Source organism: Gadus morhua, chromosome 7 (genome assembly GCF_902167405.1).
Source record: "Gadus morhua chromosome 7, gadMor3.0, whole genome shotgun sequence".
Classification (NCBI taxonomy): Eukaryota; Metazoa; Chordata; class Actinopteri; order Gadiformes; family Gadidae; genus Gadus; species Gadus morhua.
This window is the reverse complement of record NC_044054.1, coordinates 24,378,024-24,399,340: the sequence shown is the minus strand read 5'-3', so window position 1 is coordinate 24,399,340 and position 21,317 is coordinate 24,378,024. Positions and strand designations below refer to the sequence as shown.

At 43.2% G+C, this 21,317-nt stretch overlaps 1 protein-coding gene across 1 annotated transcript; it reads left to right on the top strand.

The window, feature by feature from the left end:
* Nucleotides 1–824: 824 nt before the first annotated feature.
* LOC115547911 (nectin-1) lies at nt 825–18,374 on the top strand. Its single transcript, XM_075074207.1, is given in 11 exon segments — nt 825–1,323; nt 10,308–10,420; nt 12,136–12,394; nt 13,040–13,157; nt 13,563–13,744; nt 14,190–14,307; nt 15,918–16,069; nt 16,348–16,530; nt 16,533–16,603; nt 16,606–16,644; nt 17,905–18,374. Coding segments are annotated over 11 exon segments (1,641 nt in total). The 5' UTR covers nt 825–1,271; the 3' UTR covers nt 18,259–18,374.
* The last annotated feature ends 2,943 nt before the right edge of the window (nt 18,375–21,317 follow it).

Here is a 21,317-nt window from a genome sequence, read left to right as displayed (position 1 = left end):
CTGGTGTAGACGGAGAAACCTTTCGGGCTGGGGTATTTAGCCTATAGATTCTGGTGTTTATGTGCGTCAGAGCTGCCGAATCACCTGGCCTGGCATAGCATCATAGACCGTTTAGCTTTGCATTCCTCCTGACTCAAGGTGGTTGAGATACATAGGGACGGAGGAGGAGAGAGGAGGGCGGGACTTAGGGTGGTCTACAGAGCGATGATTGGTCCTTCTCCTCTGCAGTCTCTGACGGATAGAGCAGTGAGGTGACCGATCTGTTTAGAGAAATATGTCATCAGTTTTAACAGCAGGACGTTGCAACCTTCCCGTGATTCTTTCTTTTTGTTTTTTTCATGTTCATGTGCTTTTTTTTCACTGGACTCTATTTGCCTTTTCCTAGTTGCATCGCAGCTCGCTTTATTTTTTTAAATCAGATCAAAATGAAGTGATGAAATTGAAGGAGTTTATGGGCCAAATCACATTCCATTGATATCTGTTTCATATATGAATAATGCAGAGGGCCTTACACATATTTTACGTATCGCATGTGCCAAACAATTGTCGAAGTTGTATAGTCAATTATTTGAAGAGAGAAACGCTGATTAATTTGAGCAAATAGAACAACCAATCACCATAATTGCCACATAAACCGTAGGCCTATCTAAAGGGGCCTACGGTGAATGTATAGCAGAATGGGATTAGGACTAGGCCTATATTTGTTTTATTTAAAGAAACCCCCCTAAACTTTCAAAGAGAGCAGCCTAATTGCCGCTAACCTACTCGCCCCGCCTAAATAGTGACAATCAGTCGTCGTTTCCGGGACACTCCCAGCCCGATCGTCCCTGGGTCGGCCCGTTGGGATTGTGGGGTAGGCACTAGGCACAAGGCACTAGACAGGCTATCTCGGAAATAATCTGGCCCACGCGTTAATCCCCTTTATCCCCGCCAAGCCGTCACCATGCTCAGAGTTCATTTCGGTAACAAGTCAAACGGTAGTGAGAAGTATTCCGTTTCGGCTACGGCAGTAGGACTAGTAGGAATATGAGAGTTTGGAAATATAATAATCAGTGTTTAAACGCTCTGCTTTTGCTCCATTCAACCAGGTAGCCCACAGGTAGGCCTAGTGAGTCTGACAGTTTCTTGATTATTATTATTATTACTGGACAAACTGGACGAGCCTCTGTCCCAGTCACCGCATCTGAATCAGAGAGACTTCAAGCTGGCATCACCCGAGTCAACTTTGGGAATTTAGCGTCACCAGTAGAACTGGCATCTGCAATTTTGGCATGGAAAACGCTGGATTTGGGATACTCCTGATAACACTTTGCGCTTTTCAAGGTAAAGTGGCTTAATATTTGGTTATATGTGACCTGGGGGTGTGCCTTTGTGATAGGGCTAGTGATTGAGTTGAATGCTCTTAGAATGGTCACTTAGTCGAATATTAAATAGTTATAGCAGGGTCAATAGGAACTACATAGGTTTAATAGGCTTTTCGATTTTTGGATTTGAAAGCTGTTTTTTCACTGGTATTGTTGAATTCATAGCGATGAATGATATGTTTTCTTTCTCTAATGGGTTTTAATTTTCACTCATGCACCCCTTTGATCATTGGGTAGCCTACGTTTTGTTTAATGCCACTTGTTTAAGGGCACCATGTAGCGGATTTAAACAAACAACATTTTCTTCCATGAGATGCAGCTGGTATACGGATACCAGTTGGACACCAGTTGTACATTTAGGGATTTCACTTGAATGAATGGGCTGGAGGCTGGTTAGTGGGCAGGTGCAGTGGTGGTGGTCGCACGTTGTCCCGAATCAACCCCTGCAGCTTTTTATGAGCTTTGTGTTGGTAATGATGTGTGTGTGTGTGTGTGTGTGTGTGTGTGTGTGTGTGTGTGTGTGTGTGTGTGTGTGTGTGTGTGTGTGTGTGTGTGTGTGTGTGCGTGTGTGTGTGTGTGTGTGTGTGTGTGTGTAAGTTATGTAATAATAACAGACAACATGTGGACGTGTTGAACTGCTGCGACATCTGCTCCGATTGCTTTTTTCACTCACTGCAGTAAACCCCGAATAACTACATCTCCACACAGTGAGTGTATGTGTGTATATGTGTGTGTGTTTGTGCGTGCACGTGTGTGTATGTACAGCTGTGTATGGGTGTGTGTGTGTGGGGGGGAGGGTATGTTTGTTTGTGTGTTGCGTTTGTCTGTGCGCGCGTGCGTGCATGTATGTGTGGCGTACAGCTGTGTGTGTGTGTGTGTGTGTGTGTGTGTGTGTGTGTGTGTGTGTGTGTGTGTGTGTGTGTGTGTGTGTGTGTGTGTGCGCGCGCGCATGTGTGCATGTTTGTGTGATGTACAGTTGTGTGTGTGTGTGTGGGGGGGGGGGGGGGAGGGGGTCTAGAAGTGTGTACTGTATGTGTTAAAGCCTGTGGCATGTGTTGGACTGGGCAGTGGATTAGGGTTACAGCAGGCGTGGTGGTGTGACTATGTCACTGCTGCCAAGAGCTGCTCCCTCTGCCCTGCCCACACATCTTCGTCTGATTGGTCAGTTGGTGGTATGGTTTGTCAGTTGGTCTGTTAGCTGGTGGTTTGGTTGGGTGGGTGGTCAGTTTGTTGGTTTATGCAAACCGTTTATGTTAACATCTCATGCTCGCCATTTAAGGTTTAGTTGTAGCATTATGTTGTAATTTCTTTCAGGGTTATGGGGTCTGTCCCTTTGGATTTTTGTTGGTACTCCAATATTGAAACAATACGTTTGAATACAACACGCTTGAAACAATTGTATGCTTGGGTTGTTCTCAGCCTTTTTGTTTTGGATCAAACAAAGTCTTCTAAATTGCTCAATGTATGGTAAATATTAACACAAGTGGCTGATCTCTTTTGGTTCAGAAGTCCATGGTAGTCGCAAACCCTGAATCACTTCCAATAGTAACAACAAAAAAAGAAAGAAATCAGTTATGAACATCGGCATAATCCACTGGCCGCATCTGGAAACACAGGCCAGTAAGCGGACACACAAAACCCCTTAATAATCCTGTTCCCCGCACACACTTTTGTCCCCTAACTCCCTCTCCCTCCCTTGCACCTATCTCTCTCCCTCTCTCTTCCTACCTTCCTCCCAATCTTTCTCTCACTCTTCCTCATTTCTCCTCACTCATCTCTCGCCCCACCCTTGAGCCCTCCATCTCCAAAACAACCCACCTGCACATCAACATCGTTTTCTATATCTTTCTAGCTCCATTTGATGGTTTTCAATATCTTTCCGGATGTTTGGTGATACGGCTCATGTGTTTATGTTTTGTGGTGGTTCTAGATGTTTCCCACCCTGTGATAGAGGTCTTTCCTCCACCTTTTCCATCTCTCTATCTCTATTCCCAAAACAAATACAACCGGCATGATAATCCCATGATCTCTCCTTGAACTGTCTCCAAGCACACACACACACACACACACACACACACACACACACACACACACACACACACACACACACACACACACACACACACACACACACACACACACACACACACACACACGCGCATGGACACACACACTCACACCAGGCTTCGACAGTAGCAGAGATTACACACACACACACACACACACACACACACACACACACACACACACACACTAAATTGAACAATTGGGGTCTGTTGGTGTTTGTATGTATGTGTGTTTCATGTGTGTTATTAGCATGTTCTATGTTTCATTTCCTTTGTAGCGTGTGTGTGTGTGTGTGTGTGTGTGTGTGTGTGTGTGTGTGTGTGTGTGTGTGTGTGTGTGTGTGTGTGTGTGTGTGTGTGTGTGTGTGTGTGTGTGTGTGTGTGTGCTTGTGGTTTTCCTCATAGTAAATCACAGGGCCAAAGAGACAATCACAGCATGTAATCCCTGATCACTCACAGATTTAATGGTCTAAAGATTAAACCCCTAATCTGTCCTTTCCCTGCCTCCATCTTTCCCTCTGTGTCCCCCCTCTCGCTCTACGTTGTCTGCTCTCTCAATCACCCAGTCCCTCTTTCTTTCTCTCTCTCTCTCTCTCTCTCTCTCTCTCTCTCTCTCTCTCTCTCTCTCTCTCTCTCTCTCTCTCTCTCTCTCTCTCTCTCTCTCTCTCTCTCTCTCTCTCTCTCTCTCTCTCTCTCTCTCTCTATATATATCTCCTATTCCTCTTTCTCTCTTTTTTAATTTGCGGATGTCTAGCTGCTTAAACACAAACACACCCATAAACACACTTACACAGCTTTTGAGACTGTAGATTGAAAAGATAATCTTAATTTCACTGCCCATCTACAAGTCGTGACATAATTAGTGGTATATATATAGGCGCCACTAGCCCTCCTTCTAGTCTGGCCACTATAAATACAGACCTCAGTTCACCCCGTTCAGCTCTCTCAGTTCAGATAGTCATAACATCTACATCAAGTTCAGATAGTCATAACATCTACCTCAAGTTCAGATAGTCATAACATCTACCTCAAGTTCAGATAGTCATAACATCTACATCAAGTTCAGATAGTCATAACATCTACCTCAAGTTCAGATAGTCATAACATCTACATCAAGTTCAGATAGTCATAACAACTACCTCAAGTTCAGATAGTCATAACATTGCGACAAGTTCAGATAGTCATAACATCTACCTCAAGTTTAGATAGTCATAACATCGCGACAAGTTCAGATAATCATAACATCTACCTCAAGTTCAGATAGTCATAACATCTACCTCAAGTTCAGATAGTCATAACATCTACCTCAAGTTCAGATAGTCATTACATCTACCTCAAGTTCAGATAGTCATAACATCTACATCAAGTTCAGATAGTCATAAAATCGCGACAAGTTCAGATAATCATAACATCTACCTCAAGTTCAGATAGTCATAACATCTACCTCAAGTTCAGATAGTCATAACATCTACCTCAAGTTCAGATAGTCATTACATCTACCTCAAGTTCAGATAGTCATAACATCTACCTCAAGTTCAGATAGTCATAACATCTCGACAAGTTCAGATAGTCATAACTACCTCAAGTTCAGATAGTCATAACATTGCGACAAGTTCAGATAGTCATAACATCTACCTCAAGTTCAGATAGTCATAACATCGCGACAAGTTCAGATAATCATAACATCTACCTCAAGTCCAGATAGTCAGAACATCGCGACAAGTTCAGATAGTCATAACAACAACCTCAAGTTCAGATAGTCATAACATCGCGACAAGTTCAGATAGTCATAACATCTACCTCAAGTTCAGATAGTCATAACATTGCGACAAGTTTAGATAGTCATAACATCTACCTCAAGTTCAGATAGTCAGAACATCGAGACAAGTTCAGATAGTCATATCATCTCCATAAAGTTCACCCAATTAAATTAGCTTCAAATCATCAACCTTAAAAAACATGTTTGTAGCATTATGATAGTGTGCTATTACTATGTTTTTACTTTATTTGTTGAATATATGAGCCACACCTAGATGCTCATTATAAGTAGGACAATTGCAAAACTATTTGTTCAACAATTTTGTGTAACTTATATTTTTTTCACAAAACCACCTTTGGGTAAGAAGCACTTTTGTGGGATGTATGTCATGAGAATACCAAACAAGACAATGCAAACAATGGCACCATTGTTTATTGTTAGATAGCCTGTGTGGAATCTGGCCTCTGTACTGTTAGATAGCTGTAACTAGTATGTTTACATGCACACCTGCGATTAAGGCTGAATAATACGATTAAGGTATAAAGCTACCGTTGAAGTTAAATACTGCTGCCCATCAATTGGCTCAACCATTTTTAGATCCCTGATTCTATCTTAAATAACAGCCCAAAAAGATTTGCTCAGCAGTCCAGAAGTGCATTGGGCGGTTACAGGCCTGCAACAGCCAGTTATACCTGATTGTTATCTTTTTATTGTAAGAGCATTTGATTTGTCTAGTGATGTCAGCATGTAAAGCGAATTACAAAAAAGTATGACAACATTTGCTTCTAAAATAAATTGCCTACCCTAGCTTTAATAATTGCAATCGTTGCCCTAATCTGACTAAGATAATTAATTTAGTTAGTGTGCATTTAACCGTATAGATGTTCAACTATGATTGACCCGTGTTATGACATCATCTGGTGAGACCAAATAAGGTAATTTCCTACTTTCTAAGACAAAGCATGTATGGCCTCAATGGAGACAAAAAATTGTGTGTGTGTGTGTGTGTGTGTGTGTGTGTGTGTGTGTGTGTGTGTGTGTGTGTGTGTGTGTGTGTGTGTGTGTGTGTGTGTGTGTGTGTGTGTGTGTGTGTGTGTGTGTGTGTGTGTGTTTGTGTGGAGGGGGGGCTGGGAGATGAGGGGGGGTGGGGGGGGTGAGGAAGGAAGAGGGGGAGGGTTACTGCTAGTGGCATATATAGACTATGTATATGCTTACATACATGTGGTGGTGTAAGTTGGTGTGGTTTTATGTGTCCATGGGTTTTTGTTTCTCTGAGTGAGTCAGTGTGGAAGAGAGAGAGAGAGTTGGAAAGGCAAGCTGGCTCAGCCAGCAACACCTAAAGCCCCTTATCAGCTCAGCAGAGACAAGTCTCAGAGAGAGAGAGAGAGAGAGAGGTAGAGACTGAGGGAGCGAGAGAGATACTGAGAGAGAAAGAGGTAGAGGGAGAGAGGCGGATTGACAGTGTGTTTATGTAAGGATAAAAAATATATTCAAAGGTCTCTGATAAAAGTTATCCTATCTTTTTTACAGGAAATAATAACACTTGTCATATAGACGGTAATTTTTTTGAAAGAATTCACAAAATATTAATCCACAAAATACAAACCGTTTCATATTTTGAACTGCTCCGATATTTTGGAGTAGTTATAGATGATCAACTATTCAAACGTATTTCATGCTGACGGACTTTAATTCCCTGAATACATAATCTACTCCGACGTCCATGCACACACACATGTACGCATGCGCACACACACAAACACACACAAAAACACACACACACACACACACACACACACACACACATAATGAACAGTCATGCAAGGAATTGCATAAGCTTTGTCTGACATACAAACCCGTGCATATTATTGTTTGTGTACAACGCATTATCTTCTATCCCTCTGATGAAACTGGTCTGGCTCAAGGATGTGTGTGTGCAGCACTGATCATGCACTGAACATCTACTCTTTTTTATTAATACTTTACGCGTGGGGAAATACTAAAATCTAGGGCTGCAACAAACAGTCATTGTTATCGTCAAATAATGTAATTGATTTTTGTTAAATAACTTAGGACAGAAAATGTGTTAATAAAAGCAACAAAGCCATCACCATTAACGATATCCAAACATGATGCATCGCAAAAAACTAAAAAAAAAAAAAAAAAAAAACTAGCGGTTTGCTAGTTTTACTGGATTATTAATGATCGTTCATGGGACTGTTGTTGAGTGCTCAACAGTGGATGATACTGATGTGACTGACGATTCCTTCGTCATCTTATAATAACTTAAAGTCCCGTAAAAAAAACACATTGATAAAGCATTAACTACGTTTAAAACCATACTATAATACCGTACTATAATAATAATAATAATAATAATAATAATAAATTTAGAGGCGCCTTTCAAGGCACCCAAGGTCACCTTACAGAGCATAAAGTTATCATAAATCTATAATCTATGTATATTAGTTATCTATAGTAAGGTCCACACTTGCAGTTAGTAACACCTCCTAGTTTGACAGTAGATATGCACACAGCTGGCAGGAAGACAGGCCCACAGTATCGGAGGAAGAGAAGACAATGAACAACAGACCATTATATACTGGCCACCATGATGGGAACATTCAGAATTTCTAAAGTCATCCTCCAGCTCCCAATTGAGAAAGGACCCAGGCAGGAAGCTGATAAGAGGCTGACCTCCCAGGACAGAAAAGACCCCTGCACTTTGAATACAATGCTGTGTGTTAAAACATTTAGATGGACTAACATCCTGTCGTCCTACTACCAACCAGCTGTGTGTTAAAACCTTTAGATTGACTAACATCCTGTCGTCCTACTACCAACCAGACCCCTGCACTGCAGACGTCAGTGGGTTACCTACGTAACCATCCAGTGGGCCATTTCTGGTAATGAAATGTTTCTGATCCGGTATATGAAACACACTTTTTTTTTTCATTTGATGTGATTAAAAAAAAAGCCACAGCCACAGGTTAAGTGAATTATTCCGAAAATCCGAATCTCACTCTACAAACACAAAATTAAAACCGTCTAAACCTATATTAATAAAATATAAACAATCTTTGAACCCCGGTATGTTGGTTTATTGTGTCTAGTCTTTAATAGTTTCCATACAAATGAATCGGTTAGGTGCGTGGGCAGGATAGTTGGTAGTGGCTTGGTTTTTTATTTGCCAGTCAATTGAAAAGTACTCGGTTTGATTCCCGATATCTACAGACTACTGAGATAGGGGCTGGGCATCACACACACACACACACACACACACACACACACACACACACACACACACACACACACACACGCCCGCGTGCTTTCACACTATGGAAGGCCAACGGGGTCATAAAGCCTGCTTAGACGCGCTCACCAATGAGAAAGCACGAGCCTCGGCGGGTGTCAACGACCCCTCTGCCTATATCACACACACACAGACTCTCTCTTTCGTTCATGTGCACTCACTTTCACACACACACACACACACACACACACACACACACACACACACACACACACACACACACACACACACACACACACACACACACACACACACACACAGATTAGGCCCCCCCTTTGGATGCTCTGTGGGCGCGGGCAGGCGCACGTGAGCGGCGTCCCGCCGTGGCGTGCAGCTCCTTACCAGGCTCTGGAGAGCAGATCAGTCAGTCAGTGGGAACAGACGCTGCTATTAATACCGCGCTGTGATCCCTGGCCTCCTTCCCCATAACCAGCGCCGCCAAGGAACCAGTAGCACTGGTGTGGCAGGATCACTGACAAACCTGGACCTCTACAGGACCAGTTGCACTGGTGTGGCAGGATCACTGACAAACCTGGACCTCTACAGGACCAGTTGCACTGGTGTGCCAGTAACACTAGTGTGGACTAGTGTTACTGGTGCACAAGTGCAGTTGGACCTATACAGGTCCAACTGCACTTGTGTACCAGTAACACTATTCCACTGCAAAACCAGTAGCACTGGTGTACCAGTAACAGTGTAAAAAACAGGACCACCGTAGGACCAGTAACTGTTTTATGACTAAAGCCAGCAGTATTTATAAAACCAGCACCACTGCCAGAAACCAGCAGTATCCCTAATAAACCAGTTAGTTAGTTAGTTAAAGCTTTTTATTGTCCCCTAAGGGGACAATAAAAGTGCTTGCAGCAAGACTTCAATAGACAACATAGGACAGAAAGTACAACATGACAGACCAAACATGCATGCAAATAGTATAGATAGTGCAGAGTGTATACAGGCATGCTGATAAGCATCCCTGCATACCCATGTAAATCAGACTAATAATCATAACTACTATGTGTCAAATAAAATAAAAAATGAAAAACAGGAAACACTTTCTACTCTCCATGGAGTACCTTTCATACAGCAGGTAATCATACCTCACACTGCACCAAAAACACCATGTCGGCCCAGAGCTCCAAAATCTGAGTTCAGTAGAGAAATGGCACTGGGAACAAATGAGAGTCTATATCTATTGGTTTTAACTGCAGGGAATCTGAAACGTGACTTAGAAGGTAACAACTGAAACTCAGGATGAAGAGGATGACCATTTGCTGATAAAATAGATTCTGCCTTTTTGTGGACAAATCTAAAACAACAGAACCAGTATCACATCAGAACCAGTATCGCTGCCTGACCAGTCCTAATACAACAGTATTACCAAACCAGTACCACTGCATCAACACCATATTTGCATGGGTGTGTTTGTGTCCGATTGTGTGTATGCTCACATACAGGACAGTACCATACAGTCAGTAATACGAATATGTTTTGGTGAAGGGTGTTCTTGTGGCTAGGGTGATCGAATTCGGAACCTTTCAGCAGGAGCCACTATCGCCCTCCATGGCTGCGATCTACCTGTAGGCAGACCCTACCGGCTCCATTAATGCCCTGCCTTCATTCAGAAAGTCAGCTCCTGTCTATCCAACGGGTAGAACAGGGCAGTGACACAGCGATAGGGTCAGGGGTTCGATTCCCACAGGGGTAAAAAAAAATCGATGAAGGTATCGTAGGAAGATGCTTGGATTAAGGCGTCCACCAAAGGAGGTATTGCTAACGGCGGGTGTGTTGTTGTGTGGTTGTCATAGGAACGCATGGCCAGTCTGTGGATATGGACGTGGATAGGTCTGGCTACGTGGGCTCCAAGGTGGACCTGCGATGCCGGTTCCTGAACAGCGTCCCCCCCGTCAAAATCTCCCAGGTAACCCTGAGCCACCACCACGACTCTGCACGGTCACCAAACTCGTATGAAGTTCATCGTACACTAAACACATAGAAGGTTGCATAGATATGAATCGATGACAGTCATGAATAAAATAAAACGATAGAGATGGAGACTGTTTCAAAGACCCCCTCTTGACCTTCGGGATGAAGGTCAAGAGGTTTAGATTGGTGTATACATATAGAAAAACGAATGCTTATATATATATATATACATTTTATAATTTATATTATAAAATGTATACACAATACACACATAAGCTCAAGGGCTCAATGCGAATGCACAGATGAGACGTAAGCATTGGAGGAGCACAAACAAGTCAAAGGGCCACCACGTGTGAGTGTGATTATCCATCAAGCCATTTGAATATCGACCCTGCCCTATTCCTTAGTGAAATCACAAGTGGGAGGGTCCACCTTGATGTATGCTGGGTAGATCAGTGTACCAGCCTACCCAGTGGACTGACACAAATGTTGCTTATCTATCCATCTATCCATCATACTCATTCCAAGTGGACACTCCCACTTGGAATGTCACTAAGGCACAGGAAAAGGCAGATTTTCCAAGGGCTTGTCATGGCTAATCTCCGTCATAGTATGATTAGGGGCCCTTTAAGTGCACAGAGAAACAATAAATTAGTTAACTATTAGTTAATTACCGAAGTAATTAACTCATGAACAAGGGTGAAACAGATAGCGTTATCGTTCTCAGGGCGTCTTGGGGGACATCTAGAGGTCAGAACCAGCAACTACACTTGGAATCGGACATTCCTTATTTAGTCATTTAGCAGATGCCTTTATCCAGGGAATCACAGTTTGTGAGTCGAACACTCTTAACTTGTTTTTTATGCCTAGTAAAAAAAAAGGATACATAAACATTTATTCTCTATTTGTATTTTTAAATGTTCGATTTTTAATTGTACTGTTTTGTTTTGTATTATCATCTTATCATAAATTTACATTTTGCTACAACGCTCGGTTCTTGGGTGTAGGCCTACTTCAAGTTAATTGTTGCTGCCTGCATTTGGATAATTATAGTAAGATTCCCGTTAGCAGCCTCTAGTGGCTTGAGTTGTAACTATAGTTATTTCTACATAATCTTATAATGAGATATTGTTGTCTGAGATTTTCCCGCGGTGTGCACATTTTCCATGGAGGTTTTGGGGCAGGCAGGGGCACCGACCAAGCGGGGGGTCCATGCATTGCTTATTTTTTAACCTGTCACTGTCTAATTTAGGTATTCAAGCATTTGTCTTACACGCAGTGGCGCCTTGTTAAAAAACAAATGGGAGAGAAGTAGAGTCTCGTGGGGAGTGGAAAGAATTAAATGATTACAGTAAAAAAACATCCTGGATGGAATTTCTCGTGGATGGGCGCATTTTATAAATGATCATCTTTCTAGTTTTTCAAGATTTTTTTAATACATTTTTTAAATAGCTCCAGTATAAGTTACATAGTGAAGGTTTAATAAAAAAAAAATCTGACACTTCAACAATCTCTTCATTCCCCTCCTATCCTCTCCTTCCTTCCCCCCAAATCCCCCCTCCTCTCCCTTCCTCTCCTACCCCCTCCTCTCCCTTCTCCTCCTCCCCCCTCCTCTCCCTTCCTCTCCTCCCCCTACTCTCCTCCCCCCTCCCCCCTCCTCTACCTTCCTCTCCTCCCCTACTCTCCTCCTCCTCCCCCCCCCCCCCCCAGGTCACATGGCAGAAAGTGGTCAACGGCAGCAAGCAGAACGTGGCCATCGCCAACCCGTCGCTGGGCGTGTCCGTGGCCCCGGCCTACCGGGACCGCGTGGCGTTCAAGAGCGCGGCGGTGCGGCGGCGCGCCCCCGTGCTGGAGGACACCACGCTGACCTTCTCGTCGCTGCGGCTCGCCGACGACGCCGCCTACATCTGCGAGTACACCACCTTCCCCGCCGGGAACCGGGAGGGCACCGTCAACCTCACCGTGTACGGTAAGTCCCCGAAGGAGAGACACGGTGCTGGGGGGTGTGTGTGTGTGCGTGAGTGTGTGTGTGTGTGTGTGTATTTGTGGTTATGTGCCTGCATGCAAGCCTGTGTGTGCGTGTGCGTGTGTCTGTCTGTGTGCGTGCGTGCGTATATTTTTGTTTATGTGCCTGCATGCATGTGTGTGTCTGTGTGTGCGTGGTTCTGTGCGTGCTTGCGTGCATGCATGCTTGCAGACGTGTGTGTCTGTGGGGGCAGGCTGGAGGAACTGCTGTTCATGTCATCCTGCACTTTGAAAGAGAAGCCAGAGAGTACAAAGCAGGATCAGAGTGGGAGTTTGACTCCCCATGTCTTCAAGTATGCCTGACCCCTACATGCTCTTTCATGACATGATGTCGCTCTAATTCACTTTGGATTAAAGCATATGCTCAACGACTGCTAAATAGTAAATACCAAAAGCACTACCACCCCCCCCCCCCCCACACACACACACACACTCCAACAGATCTCTGCCCAACCGCCACATTAAAAGCGTGAACGCATCCATGGAAATAAAAAATAAAAGCCTGTTAATCTTAATCTAACATCAAAACAAGAGCCAGTAGTGGTGAATGTGGGCTTTGGTGTTCATCTAGTGTCCCCCCTGGTTTCAGCGCGGCCCACCACCAAGATGAGCCTCTCCACCCCCACCCTGGTGGCCCGGGCCAACAACGTTAGGACGCCGGTGGCCACCTGTACCTCAGCCAATGGGAAGCCACCAGCCATCATCAGGTCCCATTACTTTTTATGCATATATCATCCATATAAACATATATGAATACATTAATAAACAATAGTAAAATAAATAACTAATACCTTTATATAGAAAGCACCCTTTAAAAAGAAACAGTCTCAATATTGTATACGTAAGTGCTAGGTCAGCAATTCAACGTACACACATTCTGCGTTGATGTCACGATTTGACCACATGTCACGAAGCGCTCTCTCTCTCTCTCTCTCTCTCTCTCTCTCTCTCTCTCTCTCTCTCGTCTCTCTCTCTCTCTCTCTCTCTCTCTCTCTCTCTCTCTCTCTCTCTCTCTCTCTCTCTCTCTCTCTCTCTCTCTCTCTCTCTCTCTCTCTCTCTCTCTCTCTCTCTCTCATCGGACGACTAATGATAATGATATTCATGATCACCAGATGGGAGACGAGAGTTCCGGGCGAGGCGACGAGCACAGAGTTCCGGAACTCTGACGGAACGTTCACGGTGCAGAGTGAGTACGCGATGGTGCCCAGCAAGGACACGCACCAGGAGGTCCTGACCTGCGTCACCACCTACAACGACGAGGTGTTCACCGACAGCGTCACGCTCGACATACAATGTAGGTCGAAAGGAACACTTGGAAAAGGACGTTTTGGAATGTAGTGTTTATTTACACAGGCTTGATTGAGCTTGCATATATATATATATTTATACATCTACTTTATTTCTTTAATTTGTGTGTGTAGCATTCCAATATTATTAAACAGCAGTATAACACAGGGTCATCCTGGCCAATTCAAATATGTACAGAACACTCAAATCACAGACATCGAAAAAGACTAACAAGTGTGTGTGTGGGTGTGTGTGTGTGTGTGTGTCTGTCTGTTTGCTGTGTGTGCACGTGTGTATTTGCGTGCATGAATGCATGCCTGTCTGCGTTCTTGTGTGTGTGTGTGTGTGTGTGTGTGTGTGTGTGTGTGTGTGTGTGTGTGTGTGGTGTGTGTGTGTGTGTGTGTGTGTGTGGTGTGTGTGTGTGTGTGTGTGTGTGCGCGCGCGTATACCAGATGAGCCAGACGTGTCTGTGGAGGGCTTTGATGGTAACTGGTACCTGAACAGGGAGAATGTGCAGCTAAGCTGCCAGGCCAACGCAAACCCCAGAGTCTCGCTGTACCAGTGGAAACGGTGAGTCCACATAACACAATCATAATGAATAGCATCAGTGATACAAATAACAGATTGCATTTGTAGAGGTCTTTACTCTAAATTGTTTAACCTTAAATTAAATATATATTTTAAGTTCTAAGTTCATGCACATCATACCTTTAAATTGGCCTGGATAATTGAGGTGGGATAGATGTATCAATATTTTTACTCACATTGTGCTTCTCAATGCTTTGCACCATACTACTCACAGTAGGTTCACTCCATTTCAATGAGAGTCATCTCTGTCATCTGATCTTCCATTTTAAATCCATTCTAAGTGAATGAAAATCGGGAAGTGGCATTAACACTTTGTTTCTTTAAAGCAGGGCTATCAAACTAATTGTATATTTAGGCCATAATATACAAAATGCTTCTTCATTGGGTATTACTTGAGATACACTTGAAAATTAAAAAGATTTCATGAAGTTGACCCCTTTATTTATCATAACTTTCCCTGTGGGTATCTGAACAATGGCGAATATTGTATTCATCTTTAACAACTATTTGCTCGGCATGCTGGGTTTCCAAGACTTTTCTTCTCTCAGACAGGTACATCTTGCAAGTCAGCAGTTATTATTTATTAGTTCATTTATGAGTTCCACAAATGAATATATTAGCAATTTCATTTGCTTATTTTTATCGTCTGTATTTTTGTAGGGCTAGTATGATGTGAAATTAGCCTGGTCTTACCAGACTCTCGTACTTCATTTCATTTGCACAAGAGTCTGGACCTACTCAATTGACAAAACGTTAACTGACTTGAAGGCGGATGTCTGTTGAAGTTTAAAACGATTGGATTTGCCCAGTTCCACTCTGGATCTGCCATAACCAATCGCTAACGTTTGGCCGGGAATCACGTAGCGCGCAGGCTGTAAATAAACCAAACACCGTGCGCGAAGATGTCCGTCAACGAGAGCTGACTTTAACGTCATTGTTATCAGCCATTCCCTCTGTTCGCTGATTGGACGCAGACATTTTGGACGGAGAAAACCCACTAACATACATACCGCAGACCCAGACGTAGTACTGAAGGGAAATTCAAATTGAGCATAAGTGCTTAGGTGACGGAGCCAAGCTAATGTGAAATATGGATGTGCCCAGGGCCGACGGACTGCGGGTGTAAGGTGGACAGGCTTGGGGGGGCCCAGGGCAGAGGGGGGGCCCATGGGAATGAAAGAAAAAAAAAAAAATATATATATATATATATATATTTCTATCAAATTTACTCCCACCCCCTAGTGGTAGGAGCCGCACACTGCGCTTAGCAGTGTGCGGCTAAGCGGGGGGGGGGGGATCAGTACCTCTTGTATACAGGTCCCAGAATTTGGTGTTACGGCCCTGGATGTGCCCAAAACATTTTTTTCACTTTTTCCCATTGAAATGTACTGACCAGCTTTTGTGAGCTGAAAATTATACCTTTTTGTGATCATATTTAATCTTATTGCCCCCAGGGCAGGATTGAAAGCCCAGAATGCCAGATGGACTGCCCTGTCCTCGAGTTTTGTGGGAATGCAAAGACAGACAGAAAGACAGACAGAAAGACAGACAGACAGACAGACGTAAAGTAGTGATATTTGTGTCATGTGCAGGGTGAACGGCACTATCCCCAGCAATGTGGAGATCCAGGACAACACCCTGACCTTCAGCGGCCCGCTGACCTACGACCTTGAAGGGACGTATGCGTGTGAGGCCACCAACGGTATCGGCACGCGGGCCGCCTCAGTGGAGGTGGTCATCATCGGTATGTGTGGCCGGTCAACGATCGTAGGACCGGAGTACCGCCCAAAAACAGCTCAATACGGCTCAGAACAAATTAGGACCATTCAACAATTTTAAATGAACTAATTATTTTGATTTTTATCTCTGAATACAAATAAGGATTTTATAATAATTGCCGTTTAGGATATGAAAAGCGGTTGTATAGACATGAACTGCAGTTATAGACATTGTTTTCATTCATTTTCTAAAATGTAGTTCACATTTTTATTTACTGTTGAAGTGCTGTTTCCTTTATTTCAGAGAAGCCATTGCCCCAGGTAGCAACAGGTGATGTCATCAGTGTGATCGCCCTGCTACTGGCTGCCGGGGTGCTCATGGGCATCACCGTCACAGTCCTAGTGCTGAAAATGAGAAGTAGGAAAGATGGCACCTCGTATGTACACCTTCCCGCTCCCTTTGTGCACGACTTAACACACTCTGAACCCTTTCTGATAACGTTTTCCTTATCATCATTGCTTTTTGTTTGGCTAGGAGTCAATCTCCCGCCAGCAAAACCGTCCCAAACCGGTGAGGAAAAGACCAGCCGACGACATTCAGGTACTGGTTCTTTTAACCTTTGACCTTCCAGTAGCAGATGAGCAGGACCAGCAGAAGGGTTAAAATGTATCTAACGTAGATATATTTCCTCCTTCAGTGAATTGAAATGCATGGCATTAGGAGCCCAGTGGTAGATAGCAGACAGTGTGGATAGTGTAGTGTAGTTGTTCGACCGCCAGCCAAAAGTTACTTGATTCGATCCCCCATGTCCCATCCTTGAGAGAGATACCGATAAACCCATACATACATTATGGGTTTATGATGTATATACATTGAGTTGTAGCAATGTAACATCCTAAATAAACGTAAAGATACCATATCATACGCTATTCAAACCTCACCTCATAATGACAACTAATTTCTAGATTTATTAGTGGATAGTGACCATAACACTATTTCTATTCCACATATATACTTCAGTATAGAGTTGGTGATTGTGATGATACGTCACGATATGAAAGCCCTACAGATCTATACATCAAAATATATTTATTACACGGCTTTGCCTAATACTCGATTCTACTAAATGACGACATTCTACAGTCTGTTATTTCTAAATAGCACACCGCTGCTATGTCATTCATAGCATTGTAACAACCATGATTTTTTGCGGAAGTAAAACAAGAAAATAGTTTTTGGTCGTTATATTTTGTGTTAAATTATTTCTTTCTTAGGCCCCGTCCACACGAAGCCGATTTCATGGCGAAACCGCAAAGGTCTTGTACGGTTCGGCCTTCCGTCCACACGAAGCCGGCGAATCCGCTGACCGAAACCGCAAACTTCTGAAACCACCCTCGGAGGTGGTTTCAAATCTACCCGGTTTCGTTTTGGATTCGTGTGGACGCCTGAAACCGACTGAAACCGTAAACCATGACGTCATCGCCCCACCCCTCGACCCTCTAGCCAATGACTGTTAAGCCCGCGGAGTCTCAGCCTTTATGCGCATGCTCGCCTCTTCTTACTATTTATTTTTGTAGCAAAAGCGGCGCCCCTTATGGGCCTGGAATGTGTACTACAGCGTTTCTACAGATCTACCTGTATGTCTTTACGGAGATACTCCGAAACCGGATAGATCGAAACCGTAACGGTTTCGGCTTCGTGTGGACGGGGCCTTAGTATGTAGCTGTGTAATAAGCGGTATAATGTATGAGTCATTATTGCAAAATAAATTTGTTGTCTGGCTTTCTTTCACAAAAGAATGGCCGACCCGCTGTACTTCACACCCTCCTTGATTTATGTTAATTCTGGGTCCCTCCGCAGCACGCAGGGAGGTTCTACGAGGAGCTCCCCAACACAGCGGACTACGTCAGCTACCGCCTCGCCTGCAACAAGGAGGACTACCCGGAGCCCTACTCCCCTCCCTTCCATCCCCCGCTCTCCTTCCTCCCCCAGCACCCGTACCAGCCTGCGGACCCCAACCACGCCCCCGCCCTGCCATCCGCCAGCGCCGCCTCTACAGCCAAACGCGTGGCCATGAGCCCGGTCACCTCCAAAAACACCTTCTCTCCCCCAACTCACACCACCGCCATCTTTAAATACCCGTCCCTGCCGGGCATGACGTCCCCACCTCCGGGCGTGGCCCCGTACACGTTCCCCAAAGAACAGTACGTCTGAGGGGGTCTCTCATCCCCGGGGTTGGGGGGCAGAGGGGTGACTGCATCCCCCTCTCTCTCCCTGGGCCTCCATCGGAGGGCTGGAGGTGGGCCTGCTTGGGCTATGGCCACCCCCCCCCCCCCCCCCCCCCACTACCACCACCTGCTCAATACCCGTTACGTGTTTGACACAACACACGCGATACATTGCAATTGCAGACGGTCGCAACTTTGCAAGAAGAAAAAGACAATGGAACAAAGGGTATGATCTTATCAGATGGGATTTAGGCTTATGTACATTTTTGATACGTTTTTTCTGTGTATTTTTCTTGTTTTGTGATATGTGGTTTAATGTGGTTCAGAAAATAATGGGTTGGTTTGGCTTTCTGGCCTCCGGAACGGGGGCGAGGTGAAGTCCCAGGTTAGCATATAAACTGGGTTTACCGATTATTTTTATCAGAGGGAATGACTCTGGAATGGGTTTTGTTATAGTATGATTCAAATCTTTTAGATTTGTTTTGAAATCATCTAAATGGATAGGATTATTTCCTCGTAAAGCCAAACCACTTACATTCTTAGTCTTTTGTGTATATCCTTTTAAAAATGTATTAAAAAAAATATACAACAACAAGAACCACAACAATATAAAAGCAATCAAAAGAGATATCTCCTACATCTTTCGCTTTTATTCCACTTTGGGAACTTTCCTCAATACGTAAATTTTTACTTGTGTTTTTGTATCCTGGTTTATCATTACCATAATGAATTTTATGAGTTTAATCATTTTGACTGTGATATGTAACGTGTTTTGTGTTTAGTTTTTTTTAGACTTTCCCGGGTTGGTTTTGCAAAACATCTGTGGTATCCAGCTATATTAAAAATACATGAAAACAAGATAGAATTTCAAATATATATTCTGATCTCCTTATTCACACTACCTACTTATTTTGATTATTGACTATTTGTTGAATAACATTGTACACAGCCATTTCTAAAATAATATAATCCGGTTTATTTATTTTACTCATTTGGGGAGCTACTTGTGTTTACATATTATTATTTTTTCTAAATGCTGTTGGTGTTTGAGATATTTCACCAACAGTGACCTGTCTTTGACTGTGTACTTATTAAAATACTTGATTACAATAACCCAATATAGCAACAGTTGTTCATGTTTCATTAAGAAGGGAACTTCCATAGTTTCCATCGTGACATTTAATACATCAAGTTTTTATCTATATACCTTTTTATACATGCATTGGTTGAATGTGTTTGTTTCAATTCACTCATTAAAAGTCTATTCAGGTATAACATGCATAAATAAGCTTGATAATTAAATGTGTTTATATTTTTCCCCTTTCAAATCGGTCTCATTGGTATCTTGAACTACTGTTTACATTTCAACCTTTGTTTAAGTGAACATTCAAATAAAAACATGGGGTTAACAGGGGTTAGATTTACTTGGGAAAGTTTAAGTGGACATTGTTCTGAATTAATACTTTTACTTAAATACATTCCTAACCAAAGCCATAACTATTTAAATAAATTATTGAACCGTTCCAAATAATAACTTTTAGTAAAGTAAAGTACTTCAAAACAGCAATAGCAATATGTGTAGTGCAATAAATGGTAATAGGTTGTTCTTCTTTTGAAAGCAATAATATTGTAACCAAGTCAGACCAAGATGTACTTGTTTGTACTTTTGATTATCAAGCATAACAATCAATGTTTATAGTTGTATTCATATAAAGGTAAAGGTAAGGGTTAGGGTTATGATTAGGATTTTAAAAAAATCTAAATTTATCCTTTCGTGAAATGTTTGGCAGAATATTGGTATTTTTTACTACTTCAGTATCAGATGAGTACTTTTTCCACCCCGGTGTTGCTATGCTGCTGCTCAGGTTAATCCCTGAGAAACTGATCACGGCTTTGCATTCATTCATGACAGTCTCACCTTACACCCTACTGGTGCAATTTACTGGCACAACTTACTACTTCACTCTGCTGGGACCTTACTGGTACAACATAATGGAGTCATTTATACTACGTTGACCATGCAGGTTGTTTGTGTGTGTGAGTGTGTCTGTGTGTGTCTGTGTGTGTCTGTGTGTGTCTGTGTGTGTGTGTGTGTGTGTGTGTGTGTGTGTGTGTGTGTGTGTGTGTGTGTGTGTGTGTGTGTGTGTGCGTGTGCGTAAGCATTATAGCTCTGAAATGCCATATTTATAAATCTGCTGTCACCCTCACTCTATTAAGGTGTTTACTGATCTTTTGTGTTCTAAGATGACCTCTTACTTTACATTACATTGCCCCCCTCACAAAGCGGAATTAACCTGGTTGATGTACAGATAAGGGCTGGACGGATTGCAAATGGAAAAAAATAAACAACAAACAACAACAAACAAAAAGACACACACAATCGTCCTTCAAGTGAAAAAACACCATGAAGAGGAATGTTTGGTTTAGGCCCATGTATTGAAGCCATTAGGCATAGACTCTGGCAAGGTGAGGCTGCCTAAACCAGCCATCCGCCACTCACACGTGTGGTTGCGTGCAATACCTAAGTGCAGTTCGTGCCTATGTCTGTGCGTGTGCGTGTGTGTATTGGTAAGATGTGAAACTGTTCAGCCTATCCACCTGTGTTCTATAATAGATGAGTGTAGGAGCGCCATGTCATTCTAACCCTGCTACAGGGGAGAGCGAGAGAGAGAGAGAGACACCACAGAGAGAGAGACACACACAGAGACACACAGAGAGACACAGAAAGACGCAGAGAGAGAAGACAGAGAGAGAGTGAGAGAGGACACAGGGGAGAGAGAGCAGATAGAGAGCTACAGACACAGTGACACAAAGAAACGCAGGGCAAAAGAGAAAAAATATGTTAATAGAGGGAACGGAATAGAGAAGGGTAATCAGAGAGAGACAGAAACACATAAAATGGGTGAGAAACAGAGATATCGAAATAAATGATGGATTAAGAAGACAAAAGTGACAGAACAAGGAGAGGGAGAGAAAAATAAAAAAAAGATATATAGAGAGGGACAAAGGGGAGACCGGGGAGGGGAGATAGACAAGGCGAGCCAA